General features: G+C 45.9%; 1 protein-coding gene across 5 annotated transcripts in view; it reads right to left on the bottom strand.

The window, feature by feature from the left end:
• BFSP1 (beaded filament structural protein 1) overlaps positions 1 to 15,132 on the bottom strand; it is a 68,224-nt gene that overhangs the window by 6,518 nt on the left and 46,574 nt on the right. For all 5 annotated transcript variants that reach the window (XM_037811681.1, XM_037811678.1, XM_037811679.1 and 2 more), the window contains 2 exons: positions 12,861 to 12,953; positions 8,935 to 9,042 (listed from right to left, as the gene is read on the bottom strand). In XM_037811681.1, the coding sequence (XP_037667609.1) occupies positions 8,935 to 9,042; positions 12,861 to 12,953 (201 nt within the window). The remainder of the gene's footprint in view (positions 1 to 8,934; positions 9,043 to 12,860; positions 12,954 to 15,132) is intronic.

The raw sequence follows: 15,132 nt of genomic DNA, 5'->3' as shown, positions 1-15,132 counted from the left end.
AAACCTCATTTTCTCAGGTAGGAAAGGATCTAAGAAGCATGGTCCTGAGAAACAAACTAAAGCAACACAAAGCAAAACAAAACCACTTCTCCCTAGAGCAGCGCTTCTCAAGCTTGAGCGTGCATAGGAATCACACAAGGATTTGGGGAAAATGCAGAATCTGAGGCAGCAGGTCTGGGACGGGGCCAGAGACTCTGCATCTCTAACACTCCCAGGTGATGCTGATGGTGCCGGTCCATGGCCACATTCTGAGTAACGAAGGGTTAGACAACCACCTTTATTCAACTCCAGGTGTGTCCACTACAAGGCATTTCATACATCCAGACCTAAATGTACCTCAGACAATCCAAAGGATGAATGTTCCTTGTTACTACAAACTCTTCACTTAATATGGATTTTGCACCATATCTTGGAACAGTGAAGGTCCCTAAATGATGACATTTGGTGACTTCGCTGATAAAGGTTTTCAGGAAATGGCTGATGCATCATTAAGGATGGAAGAAAGGAAGGCAGGAAAGAAGGAAGAGAGGGAAGGATGGAGGAGAGGGGAGGAAGGAATGAGAAGTTACATGTTGTAGACACTTAGGGAAGACGCTTGCCCAGCACCTGTCATCCCGTGTCTGATGTCAACCCCATCCCACCCACTCTCCTGACCCGGATGGTTAGAACCAGGGGTGGACCTGACCCGGGCCAGCCAGTCCTCTCCTGGGGACTTCACAGCATCGCAGAAACACCAGTGAGTTGGGGGCAGGTTCTAGACCTGCTGGGACATATAAACTTGGAGTCTGCGGCTGCCGTTTGGGAGTGGTGATCTTTCACAATGTGCACGGAGCTGAGAAGGGCAGTTCTTCAGAGAGGCTGAGAAATGAAGCTGGAGCACAAAGACCCACAGAAAAGAGAGTCTGTGGCCAGAGGAGAAAGAGGAGGGGAGGGAGACAGACAGACAGACAGCAGCTGCCACGGAGCCTGGTTCCTGGTTCAGGCTGCGCTTCCGGCTTGCAAACTTCCTAAGCTACCTGCTATGCCCTTCTCCTTTGAAAAAAAAAAAAATAGTATCTTTACAACGGAGAAAGCTGGCAGGCACCACGTGAACTGAAAGCATAATGTGACCTCCTTGGAATTCCTGCCCAAAATGCAAAACCTCTTCCTATTACTGAGAAAACATCACGGAAACCAAAATGGAGGGAAAGTCACCAAGTAACTGGCCGGGACTCTTCAAAAGCATCAAGGTCCCGAAAGGCAAAGAAAGACCATGGAACCAGATGAGATAAAGGGGATATGAAACCTACCTGCAGGTGGGATACAGGACCAGAAAAATCATTAGTGGGGTAACAAGAACTTTTAGAAAGGCCTGTAATTCATTAGCAGTATTGTTTCTTGGTTTTCATCGTTGTACCACGGTGACTCAGATGTTAATGTTTGGGGAAGCTGGGTGAAGAGTACATAGGAAATCTGTGTGCTATTTCTGCAACTTTTTAGAAGTCTAAAATTAATTTCAAAATAAAACAGAATAGGGCCCTTTCTGTGTAAGCCTGATTGATCCAGTTTCTGTTCCTTATTTCAAAAATCCCCATCCAAGCAGACATCCCTAATGACAAATAACAAATCACACCCACAAATCCCAGTGCAATCACATTTTCTTACCAAGACCAGAGTGTTTATTGGGCCTTTTACATACTCCAGGAAACACTTCCAAGAACTAAAGGGATTAAAAGACCCCTTTAAACAATGACAGTTAAATGCAGTACACAATACTCAACTGGCTCCAATAATGAAGGAGAAAATGCCCAACAGGACATTATTAAGAAAGGTGAAAAAGCTGGAATATAGACCGTAAACTTTCTATCAATGTTAAATTTCTTGAACTTGATAACTATATGAAGATGGTTACATAAATGATTATGCTTGTTCTTAGAAAATGTACAGGGAAGTTGTAAGTGTTCAAGGAGCATGATGTGAACAACCTACTCTCAAATGTTGAGAAAACAGGTAAATAGATAATAGACAACGGATGGATGGATGGATGGGTGGATAGAATGAGACAGCAAATGTGGCAAAAGGCTAAAAGTTGGTGGATCTGAGTAACGGTGTTGGGGGTGTTAGTGGGAGTTCTCTGTGTGGGTTTTGTACGATTTCTGCAACTGTTCTCCAAATGTGAAACTGATTCAAGCTAAAACATTTAAGGATTGAATCAGAGACAAGAAGCCATCCACGAATGAACGAGTAGTGAAATCAGCCATTCCAGCTGCCTGGAGAGAAGCTGAATCACCACACCTGCTGGACACTGGCCTGGCTGGAACTCGCTCAGAGAGCAACTGGTCCCAGCATCACTGGGGCTTTGTAGCAAACCTTAGCTGTCTCCCAGACATTCAGGAAAGAACTGGGGCCCACAGCACCTAGATTTTTAAAGTATGTATATTCAAGATGGAAGGGAACCTCTAGATTCCAACCAATTACAAAGTGTGGACTTCACTTGGGTCCCAATTCAAACAAACTGCCCAAACAATTATGAAAAAGGCTCCATGCTGTGTGATTCCATTTATACGACATTCTGGAAAAGGGGGACCAGACCAGGGGGTGCCAGGGGCTGCCGCAGCACTGGGCAGTTTGGGGGAGGGATGGGGCCCCACAATATCTTGATTGTGGGATGGCTGCATGCCTTTATGCCTTTATCAAGAGGATGAATTTATATGCTAGAAAGGGTGACATTCGCTATAGGTAAATGTTACCTCAATGAAAAAAAATATGAGACAGTTGGAAAATTGATCTCTGACTGGACATTTGATGATATGGGAAAATTATTGTTAATTTTAAAGGTGGGTTTATGTTCTATAAGGGGAGTCCTCTTCTTTCAGAGATACATCCTGAAATATGGATGGAGAAGACGATAGGATGTCCTGGGGCAGGGTGTTGCCAATGAGGTAAGAGAGGCCATGTGGAGAGGGTTGGTGAAGGCGGAGAATGGGACACGGACGTTTATTAGACTGTTCCCTCATTCTTATGCCTGTTTGGAATGTTCCACAATAAACAGTAAATTACGGATGAAGAGAATCCATGGCATCCCTTCCGGGAAAACTCACCACCACGCACCACCACCTGAGCCCCTGTGGGTGGGCACTGATCCCGGTGAAAGCACAGGGGGGCTGGAGTGACTCCCCACACAGACAGCTCCCCTAGTGTGTTCACGTAGGAAACCTCTTATCTGTAAATAGAACACCTCGGGGTTGTCACAAACAAGGAGAGACTAGGACAAAGTCATCTGTGATCTTTCTACCTTACAGGGAAAGTAAGATCTTTTTTTAATATATCTCATGAGTTGGTGTTTGGTTGGTTGGTTTGTTGCTACTGTTGTTGTTTTGGTCTGTTCGCTGTTTTATTTTTGTTTTTGCATGAAGTATGCATGTTCTAAAGGCCGGACATCCTCCGATGGAGTGTGTAGGAGGAATCCCAGCCCTGGGAGAAAGTCTTGATGACCTGACTTTAACTTGAACACACCTTCCAGCCTCTGGCTGGCAGCTAAAGCTCTACCTGATTCTGCAGAATCAACCAAGATCCCACAGCATCCTGCAGCCAAGGGATGGCTGGGTGTATAAAGCTTGACTTACTTCTATCTACACCAATCTGGTCTCTATAGCTCGAGCATTAAAAATATTCACCAAAAGGGGAGTTGTTCAGGAAAAACAATAGGAGCCCCAGTTCCGCCAGCTCCCGGGCTGCTGGAGGAGACCAGACCCTCCCTCTTGGAGCTCACAGTCCAGCAGGGCAGGTGGGAGCCAGAGATCTTTATTCAGTTGTAGAGACGTGCCCAGGCATCACAGAGCACACTTAAAGGCCCTGCGGTGTAGGAGTAAGCTAAAAAGGGCTTCCAGGAGGAGACAGGGTCAGCCCAGGGTATTGAAGAATGCGTAGGAGCTCAGCAGCCGAAAGGGACTTTCAGAAAGAAAAGAAGAGATGAGCCAAGGGGCAGGTGCTGGAAAGCTCAAGAGGGGAAAGGAGAGGAAGAGGAGAATAGGGGCAGCTGACAAGCAGCCCAGGGTCGCTGACACTGGAGAGAGAGACAGGGCAGGGTACGGGCCAGGCTGCAAAGCCTGAACTTTACCCTGATGGCAGCTGACTGTCGGATTTCTGTTTGGACCCTCTATATCTGTCTCCCCCATGAGGCCGACAGCCACTGAGGGCAGGAACCACACTGGCAATCGAGGCCAAACGGAAGAGTAAATGTTCAAGCACAGCAGCCAGGCTCGGCATGAGTCCACAGGGACTCAGGACAGCTGGCAGTGAGGACTCGTCGGAGGAGAGAGTTCCTACCCCATCCTCTTAGGCCCCCAGATGTCTTCAAGTGTCCTCACTACACCCTGTTTTTCCAAAACTGACCACTAGATGGTGCCAAGTGACTTACCTAGGAAATGACACCTGGACTGTTCAGACTTTGCAATTACTTTGACTTTTTCCACTTCCCCGTCACAGAAACTAACAGTCCCTGTGATTTAGGAAGACAGAATTGCCCATCCTTCCCCTTCCAGCTGTAAGAAGTACCATCTCCAGGGGTCTTACATGCAGCTTCTCTGAAGGAGGAAAGGGACTCCAATTGGGCTGCTGTTCCTTCCATCCCTGGGTTGAAGCACCCCCAAACTTGAGCCAGCATCATCGTCCAGGGGCTTGTGTAAACAGACGTGGCCGAGCCCTATCCCCATTGCTCGCGATTCAGGAGGTCTGTGGTGGGGCGTGAGAAGCTGCATTTCTATCAAGTCCACAGGTGATGTTATGCTGCTAGTCCAGGAACCACAGAGGACCCGTCATGGAGGATTCTGGAAGCATCAGAGGCAGAACCAGCTGCCTCCGCCCTGCCAGGCTGGCATCCCCATCCCCATTACACACCCCCATCATAATAAGGCCCTTGGCCTAAGCTTAGCTACTCCACTAAGCCACTAAAATCTCTCAAAACCAGCAAAAAAGCCAGCTATGAACATTTCTTTGAACAAGGCTCTGGAGGGCCCAAGCCCCCCACACCCCCAGAATGTGGAACATTCTGACCCACCCTGGGACCCCCGCTACAGCAGTGGTTCTCAAAGGGTGAGCCCTACTGAGTCAGAAATTCTGGGCTGGTCCCAGCCAACTGCGTTTCAATTAGCAGAATTTTGGCCCCTGTGACCTTTGCCCCTCAGTGTTACACCCACAGAGATGTTACGCCACGTGGCAAAAGGAGCTTTGCAGATGTCATTAAGGTGACAAATCGGTTGACCTAAAAAAAATAGGGAGATTATTCTGGATTATCCCTAATCACATGAGCCCATAAAGGCAGAAGAGGAAGGCAAAAAAGGATGTTAGAGAGAGGCAGCAGAAGTAGAAGGCAGAGATTTTGATGGCCTAAGAAGGGTTCGATGCACGAAATGATGGAGGGTGCCATGAGCCAAGGAACGTGGGAGACCCCTGGAAACTGAGAATGACTCCCGACCAACAGCCGGCAAAGAAGTGTGTTCCCAAGCCTGACATCCTCACAGGCTTGGATTCTGCCAACCACCTGAATGAGCCCGGAAGCAGATTCTCCCCCAGGGCCCCCCAGATAAGGGCCCAGGGTGGGCAACACCCTTATTTCAGTCTCGTGAAACACAGAGCAGAGAAACCAGCCAAACCTACCCAGGCTTCTGACCTACAGAGCTGAGTGTTGTTTTAGTCCCCTAAATTCGTGACAATCCATTATGGCAGGAACAGAAAAATGAGTACATCTTGTTTTCTATTGGACCCACTTCTAGATCTTGTTACTCGATACAAGCATGCATATTAGTCTATAAGAAAATTCTTTAAAATATTTTGATACCTGCACTTCAGTATAATTGATTTCCTTTTAATCCTATCTATTTTAAGTCTTTAATGACATTTTCCTAAGAAGGGGCCTATGGGCTTCACCAGACCCCTATCAGAAGAGGGGAGGGGGTGCACAAAAGAGACCCCTTCATCAGACCCCTGCTTGAGACTGACAGCAGCAGCTGAGTAAGACTAACAAGTCTTTCTGTAGAAACTGAGCATAGAAATGGGATGTTTTGTTTCATAAACTGGGTTAATTCTTTATGAAATTTAATCATACATTCAACAAATACACAAACATACATAGAAAAAGAAAAACATTCTTTCTGCCTTGGAAGTGAGTTTACCAGGTGTGCTGGTTTGGATCTATCATGTCCCCCACAAAAGCCATGTTCACTAACACGAACTTGTGGGGGCAAACTCATTAGTCTTTTGATTAGGGTGGGACATTTGATTGGGTTGTTTCCATGGAGATGTGACCCACCCAACTGCAGGTGAGCCGACCTGATTAGATCATTTCCTTGGAGGTGTGACTGCACCCTTTCCGGGTGAATGTTGATTAGTTCACAGGAGTCCTTTAAGAGAGCTCACAGAGCGAAGGAGCTCAGAGCAGCTGAGAGAGAGATTCTGGAGAGAAGCTAGAATACATAATCCAGAGTTTGCTGAGATTACATATCTGGGAGAAGCTGAGATCCGGCACAAAACCAGATGCTTGGAGGTGCTGGAAGAGGCAGACATAAAGATATTTAGAGATACTAAGCTAAGAGATGAAGCCCAGAGTTTGCCCCCGAGAAGCTAAAAGAGGACCCCCAGATGCTAAGAGAGAAATGCCCTGGGAGAACAAGCAAGGATGCACAGAAGCTGAGAGACGCTGAGAGAGACAGAAGCCCAGAGTCATTTTGAAGAAAGCCATTTTGAAACACAACCCAGGAGCAAAGGACCAGCAGACACTAGCCACATGTCTTCCCAGCTGACAGAGGTGTTCCGGACACCACTGGCCTTTCTCTTGTTGATGCCTTAGTTTGGACACTTTTACGGACACTTGTGAACTAATAAATCCCCTTCATAAAAGCCAATCCATTTCTTGTAATTTGCATAACAGCAGCTTTAACAAACCAGAGCACCAGGTGAGGCTGCCCTTCCACCTTTCTCAGTTTGTAGGGCAGTGTTTTTCATCATTAGCACCATGACCACAAGAAGAAACACATTTTACATTGCAAGCCACATAGATCACACAAATAAGCATGTGCATGCAAACAAATACATATTTTCAAATATACATATATACTTAAAACAAAGGTTTCACAAACAAATCCTATCTTTCTACTTGCAATGCATTCTGTTATTTCTTATTCTATTTTACTCAAGTGTAGTCAATTTTATTTATTTTTAATGCCAGGTGATTCTAGTGAATTGATTTTATAACCCAATAACAAGTTGTAACTTGAGATTTGGTAAACATTAGTGTCTAGCACCATGAATGGTCTTGCTTCCCACTTTGCCAATCAACACTTGCACAATCACACACACACACACATGCACACACATATTCAAGCACTCACGAACATACGTGTACATTCACACATATATACCCATACAGTCACACATGCACACATGCATACACTATACACATTTACATGTTCACACTCACATGCACACATAAACAAGCACATGTATACACATGCACACTCACATACGTACATATATGCATTCACACTCATACGTGTGCACACATACACACTTGCACACATACACACTCAGAGGTGCACACATATATACATTCTCACACAACATGTGCATTCATACGCATACACACATACATTCACAGGCGCACACAGGCACAAACGCACACCCTCTCCTTCTCTCCTTTCAGGGCCTCGGGAGCATCCGCACATTGCCAAGTCACCTAATTGAGCCATGGTCTGTCCATATGAAAAGGACAAGTTTAATTTAAGGACAGGAGTCGGTTTCTCGAGCTGTGACCTCTAACTCAGGGGACAATTGCCAGAGCCCAGGTCCTAGAGCTGCTGAACAGTAGGGGGTCTGGTCGGCGAGTGCTAGAGGTAGGGATTAGGATTCTTAACTCTAAGGACCCAAAATGAGACCCTGAGCAGATCTGGAGGACACCAAGTATCTACGAAAAGCTACTGCATTTGGATGCAACTTTTAAAACTATTTCGATGTTGTAGGCATCAGTAGGGTGGAGACAGAGTAGCATATGATGATCAAATGTTCTAGATTTTTGGTCAAAGTCAGAGTTTTTAAATTTTTCTTTTCTTTCCCCTGACCTGTACTTGTCAAGCCAAACATCAATTTATTTTTTGATCTGGAAGATGTGGTTACCCAACCATCTAAATGTACGGTATTCTAATTCCAGGTGCACCACGACAAGAGAAAGAACCACCAAAACGATGGAAGGAGAACAAACCAGGAAACCCATTAACCAGAAGGAAGGTCACAGAAACAGGATTGAGATTTTCTGTTGAGTTTGGTCTTCCAAGTAAGCCTCCATCACCACAAAGAGGGGGTGGAAATGAGGGCTTGACTCTCACAAATTTCTGACTATAGGCAAAAACCAACTACCAACAAAGTCCTGTTTGTCATCAAATCCCAAAGGAGAGATTTTAAGGTCACAAAAAGAGAAACCAGATGCACAGATCTGAGCAAGTGTAGGATAAAAATCCCAGTGTGTATCCATCTCCTCTTAATCTGAGTCTAACATGGGCAAAAATAATCAATTGTGATAGAAGTCAAGACAGCATTACCCTTGGATGGAGGAACGATGACTCAAAGGGGACATGAGGGGAACTTCTGGCGGACTGGGAACTGGGGTGACCACCTGTCTCAAATGCCCAGGACATTTCCAGTTTTAGCACTGACAATCCTGCCTCCCAGGAAACCCTCCAGGCCCAGGCAAATCAGGGCATCTGGTCACCCACAGAACATTCTGTTTCTTGATCTGAGTGTTGGGTACACAGTTGGCGAAAATGCATCAGGCTGGATACTTGTGCAACTTTTCCATCTGTGGCACTTCAACAAATGTTCGGTAAAACACAATTTAACCATTTGGGTGCTCACACACGTGGCGTCACCAGCAGCAAGCAGCAGGAAGCAAAGGGGTGGAGGTACCTCGGCCTGCAGCTTGGATCTCTGCATCTGCAGGTGGGACAGGACTCCCTGGCTCTCCTCCAGCTCCTTCTTCAGGACAGCCACCTTCCGTTCGGTCAGGAGCTTCTCCTGCACAAAGAAGTCCAAACTTAGCACTCACCAGCACTCTCTGATGTCCTAGGAAACCCAAGAGAGGAAAAGGGGGGAGAAGGCATGGGCCCACTGCAGCCACTGCCTTTTCACTTTGTCTTCCTTCCAAGTCTGAATGATCAAACACCTGTTGAGTGCAAGACACATGAGACAGAGTGTGAGGGAGACTAAAGCTTTAGACCTGGCTGTACCATGAACCGGCTAACAGTCTTTAGACTTTGGCTAAGGTATTTGACCTCTCAAAACCTCAGTTTCACCTTCTATAAGACAGAAAATCTGGGATGTGGGCTGTTGTTCAGCTCTAAATCCCTGTGTCTATGCAAGATGGCATGGTTAGTCAGAACTCTGCGCCGTGGGCTTGTACTAAGACTTCACTGCAGGATCATCAGGACCAAAGGATGGAAGGGAAGCAGGAAGCCTGGGAGAGGAGGCTGCTCAGTCCCATCCAGGCTCCTTGGAATGACTTGGGAAGAAGGGACAATCATCCCTCAAGCTCTCCACGCTCAGCCAAGCTGGCACCCCTTTCCCAACCATCCTCTCCACTGTCTATCCAAAAATATCAAAATTGCTTCCCAAAAGCCTGACTGCATAAGAATAGTGTTTCTGACACCGAGCAAACTGACTCAAAGCCAGCAAAATCAAAAACCTAAAATACTCCCAAGTGCTTTCCTGGTTCAAGCCCACACATCCAAGGCAGTCCCCTCCTCTCAAACACGCTGCAACACGATCAGAGCAACACTCAGACACAGAAAGATCTAGAGCAGGATAAGCATGAGTGGAGGAAGTAAGTGTGGCTCCAGAGCCTGTGGCCCTGCCTTGTGGAGAAGGTGGGACTTGGGACATTAACTACAGAAGCTCCTTATCCTTATCCACGGGTGGTCACCCCACACCTGTTCATTCCTGGGGTTCTCGGTGCCTGGGGGCAATATTTCTCCCAGCTCTCTCTCCCTCTGTCTCTAATTCTCTGTGTCTGTCTCTCAGCCCATCTCTCTGCCTCAAAGAAGGAGACAAGGGGGTGGCTGGGAGCAGAAGGGGCTTCGTGTCCCCAGTTACTAATATATGGGCGGATCTGCAAATATTCTACACTTTGCAAATTCCAGCCCTGCAGCCTTGGGAGAGAAACACAGGGCAAATGCATTACACCACCTCACACCAGGCTACTGCTTCTCCCCACTATTTAGCTCATAGTCATCTTTACATCTTGCCCCCAACCCTGTCCCCAGGGCGCCTTACACAACACCTCACACTTAGGAGAGAAGGAAACAATGGATTAAGAATAAAGTGATATTGTATAGGAGCATTGTATTTTTATGAATTTGATGCCAGTTGTTTGCATGTACTGTCTATGTTTAATTAAAAAGATGATGAAAAATTTAAAAGAAAATGCGTATTGAAAAGGAAGCCAAACAGCCCTACAGCTGTCAGCCAGGAGATGGCCTGGCACTCAGCCATGACAGGATGCTCCCTACTTAGAAACAATGCCACCAACATTGGAAGATGCCACTCTGGGAGCTGGGGGAATGGGACAAAAACCAGACTGAGCACAGACAAAAAGACCAACTACCAAAATGCCCAATGTCTGCTCTCCTTAGCAAGAATGGTGCAGCTTCTTTACCAGTGACAGCTTCCGCCACACTCCATCCTCCCACCTCTGAGATACTCAATTTCAGGGTGATCCCCCTCTTTCTGAGAGCACCCTCCTTCTTACAGACCCCTCCCCAATTGACCTAGCACAGAAGCAAAGCCAGTAACAAGTTCCTCCTCTGCCCTCTCAATGAAACACCCCAATTCTCCATGGTGTGGCTCTCCCTTGCTGGTAAATAATAAACCCAACTTTATTGACCAGAGATGGGTCCCAGTGGCCTTTGATACGACTCTTACTGACACAGTAACCAACCTACCTACGATTCTAGGGAACGATGCTAATTGTATCCTCTTTTGTGCAAAAGTGACCTGCACATTTTCTAACACAGTAACCAGCATCGATGAAACAAACCTGAAAGCAACCATCTAACTCGTCTTCAGAATTCTTAGGCTGAGATTGATACAGAATGTGATGTTTCCTCCCTTCCTGCTTCTCAAACTCTAAGGTGCATATGAATCACCCAGGGATCTCACTAAAATGCAGATTCTGACTCAGTAGGTCTGAGATGGAGCTGGAGAGTCTGCATTTCTAACAAGCTCCCAGTTGATGGTGATGCAGTGATTTTAAAATAAGGCCAGAGCATCTCTGTGTTCTTACAAGTAAGAACAATTTTGTTACAAGGGAAGAGATTATATGATTCAAAATGTGTGCTCTGATGCAAAACACTTTGGAATTAGAGGGGAAAAAATGAGTTTGAAAAATAAAAAGAAAATATCTTCGTGGAAAAGAATCTCTGACAAAGAAAATTAAGGTTTAGGAAAAACAATTTTAGGCTTTTGTAACAACCTCCGTTACAGTAAAGAGAGGAGGACTCTGAAATAGTAATTGGTGGGCACCTGGGGCAAGAATATCCCTGCAAAGGCTAAACAAAAAAAGAGTAATTCTCCGGCCTCTTCAATGTTACTTGGCCAAGTTCAAAGATGTATTCCAAAGCAAAATCGGTGATATTAATTTTGATATAAAAAACAATTACATTTAAACAAAATACATATCTATGTCAAGCAACCAGCTAATCTAGCCCACTTGTTCTCAGACTCTCTGCAGGTTGGAAGCACGTGGGGAGCAAAACCTGAAAATCTCTACTTTCCTGGAAATTGATTTAATTGACTTGGGGCTTGTTCTGAACACACTTCTTGAGGATTCCAAGCATCGCCAAGGTTGAGAACAACTGTTCTAAGCCAAACCTTGCAAAGCAAAATAGAGCCTTTCCAGTTGCCCAGTTCACCAAACCTTTTCCCAGTCTACTACAATCTCTGGAGAAAGGGCACAGTTATATTTTTGTTTTAATTTGCATCCTTTTCAGTTTATTTTATAGGTCTCATGTTACGCATCACAAAATTCCACAAACAACAAAAGGGAAAAATTATATTAATATCCTGCTGAACAGCTAGAGAGCTAAGAAGAAATCTGGAGCATTATGTTGGGAAGGACGTTTTGCAAGCAAATCCCAATCTTTTAAAAATCAGCTTCAATAATCTTTATCCTTTTCAAATAGTTTTCACACCACAGACTCAGATAATCATTAGCAGAGTCCGGACTTGAAAATATATTCACTACTTGTCTGAGGAGCTCCATTCAAAATTCATGGTCAAGTTGATAAGGGAAATAAGATAATAAACAACCCAGTAAAAAAAAATGGGCATAAGATTTGAACAGATACTTCAACAAAGAAGATATATGGATGGCAAAAAAGCACATGAAAAGAAGCTCAATGTCATTCTTCATTAGGAAAATGCAAATTTAAAAATATCACATATAAAAGCAATAAAACAAAAGCAAAAAACCTGCCATTATCAATTGCTGGCAAGGATGCAAAACAACAGAAATTCTCACACACAGCTGGTAGGGATACACCTAATTTGGGAAACATTTTGGCAGTGTCTTAAAAAGTATACAAGGAAGGGCAGCCCCATTCTTCTCAAGAAGAAGTACCAAAGAAAACGATCAGGGACACCATTTATGTTCTCAGGTGCCCAATATGAGTAAATGAATGGAAGAATGAACCCCAAATCTGAAGGGCCCCCTCTAGCCTGCCCGATGCCTTTCCCTGGGTCTCAGGCCACGGGGCCCAAGAGGGGCAAGAACATTCTCCAGATGTGATTTCCCTCCAAGGTTGGTTTGCTTCCCCTGCCGCCCCGGCTCAGATTCTTACCTCGCTCATCCCACCGGTAATGGCGGAAGCTTGAGGAGTGGTCTGGATAATCTGTTGCAGGATGCTGACATAGGTCTGAATTTCCAGAAGATTCTGTTGAGGGGGAGGGAAAATGTGCTCATTACATGTGAGCTGCCTGCGTTTTTCTCTCCGGTACTTGGTGAACCAGGGGTGAATATGTTTGCACATTCCACTGAAATACACAGAACAGATGCTGTTCCAGAAGACGATGATGAATCTCCTGCCCCTTCCGGCCCCACCCACTATATACCCATCACTGTGGGGGGCATCTCCCATCTCCTTTAATCGTCACAATAACAACGGGGCTGAAGAATATGCTGAGGCCTGGTTTATTTTGTGTTTCCCCTCAGTTTCCTGGATGTTCTTTGCTGCTGTCTTCCTAGAGCCCTGGGTGGCAGGGGCATGGGACAAAAAGCAGGGATGGAGACGAAAAGAAGACCAAAGGACAAAGGACCCTTTTCTGACACTTGGGCAGGCTAGTGTTTCAAAGGACAGGCTTTGGTCAGTCAGGCCTGAACTAAGTCACTCACTAGCTGCGTGTGGCCTTGGGCAACATATTTAATCATCCTAACACTCAGGTTCTTCTATAAAATGAGTATAACTATCCAATGTGGATAGTGCACCTGTCCAGAGCACTGTCCCCAGCTCTGTGAGCGATGGCTGATGTGCCAGTCTGGATGTATCATGCCCCCTAAAACACCATGTTCTTTGATGAAATCTTGTGGGGACGGACATATTAGTGTTGATTAGGTTGGAACCTTTGAATTAGGAGATGTGACCCACCCAACTGTGGGCAATACCTTTCATTAGACTATTTCCATGGAGGTGTGGCCCTGCCCATTCAGCACGGGTCTTAATTGAATCACTGGAGTCCTTTAAAAATGCTGGCACAAACCCAGATGCTTGCTGGCTTAGCTCAGAGATGCTTGAAATTGTGGACCCCTGACATCAGCTGCAGCTTAGAGACACATTTTGGAAACAGCCATTGAAAGCTGACACTGATATTTTGGATAACGTCATTTGAAACGCAACGTGGGAGCGAGCAGACGCCAGCCACCTGCTTTCCCAGCTGACAGAGGTTTTCCGGATGCCAATGGCCTTTCTCCAGTGAAGGTACCCTATTGTTGATACCTTACCTTGGACACTTTATGGCTTTAAGATTGTAACTTTGTAACCAAATAAACCCCCTTTATAAAAGCCAATCCATTTCTGGTGTTTCGCAAAATGGCAGCATTAGCAAACGGGAACAGCTGATAACACAGCACAGCTGTCCCCTTTCCAGAGAACTCCCCTTGGCCAAACAAAAGCCAACTTGCCCAGAAGCCTGCACAGCCTTCTATGCACCATCCCCTGCAACCAAAGACTGACTGGCCCAGAGGCACAAAAGTTGGGACCAGCCCTATGGGGCGATTCATGCTCCAAGTTCCCCGTGGGATCAGGCTAAGGCTGGACTCCAGCAGAGACCATATCCTTGCTCAGCTCCCTCCCTTGCCCTGGCCTGCCTCCCTGCCTCCCCTTCTCTTGAGAGCATGCCACTAAGAAACCAGTTGCACAAAATCACCACCATAGGCTCTGCTCATGGGGAGCCCAACATAAGACACCATCTCATAAGGCTGCTGTTAGGACTCATGAGATAAGGCATGGAAGTGCCATAGTGTGAGCTACCATCATTATTATTCTATATAACCTGAAGGAACGTTGTCAGCTACTTAGAAATTGCCCCCAGGCACTGCCCCCCTGGATTCCCTATACAGTAAAGCAGAGGCAATTAAGATGGATGGGAAGAGAGAGCAGGCCCAGGGCTTAATGAAAAGCTGGAGTGGGGAATCACTTCATGAGAGCTTCGGGACAGGCCCACCTTCCTGATGATGGTACCCACTGGGACTGGAAAAGAAACTGATGTTTGCTGAGCATGTACTAAGCTCCAGGTTGGACCAGGTGCTTTGACTTCATGGTCACACTGTCTTAGTATGTGTCCCAAGAAGCAGACCTCGAGCAAAGGATCTGAGTGCAATAGTTTATTTGGGAGATGATGCCAGGAGATATAAATGGGGGTGGGGGAAGAGACAGGGAAGAGAAGACAGACAATAAAGGATGTGTTGTCAAGCAAATTACCACTGTGGGCAACTGGAACTTAATCCAAGTGGGGAGCTCAGGGAGCTAGGGCTGAACAGAAGCCTCAGAGTTTCCCACACAAGCAAACAGGGAGCTGGGGTATTTATACAGCAACTCTCATCAGTCATCAGTTAAG

This window comes from Choloepus didactylus, chromosome 19, assembly GCF_015220235.1.
Source record: "Choloepus didactylus isolate mChoDid1 chromosome 19, mChoDid1.pri, whole genome shotgun sequence".
NCBI lineage: Eukaryota > Metazoa > Chordata > Mammalia > Pilosa > Megalonychidae > Choloepus > Choloepus didactylus.
This window is presented reverse-complemented; position numbering and strand designations above follow the sequence as displayed.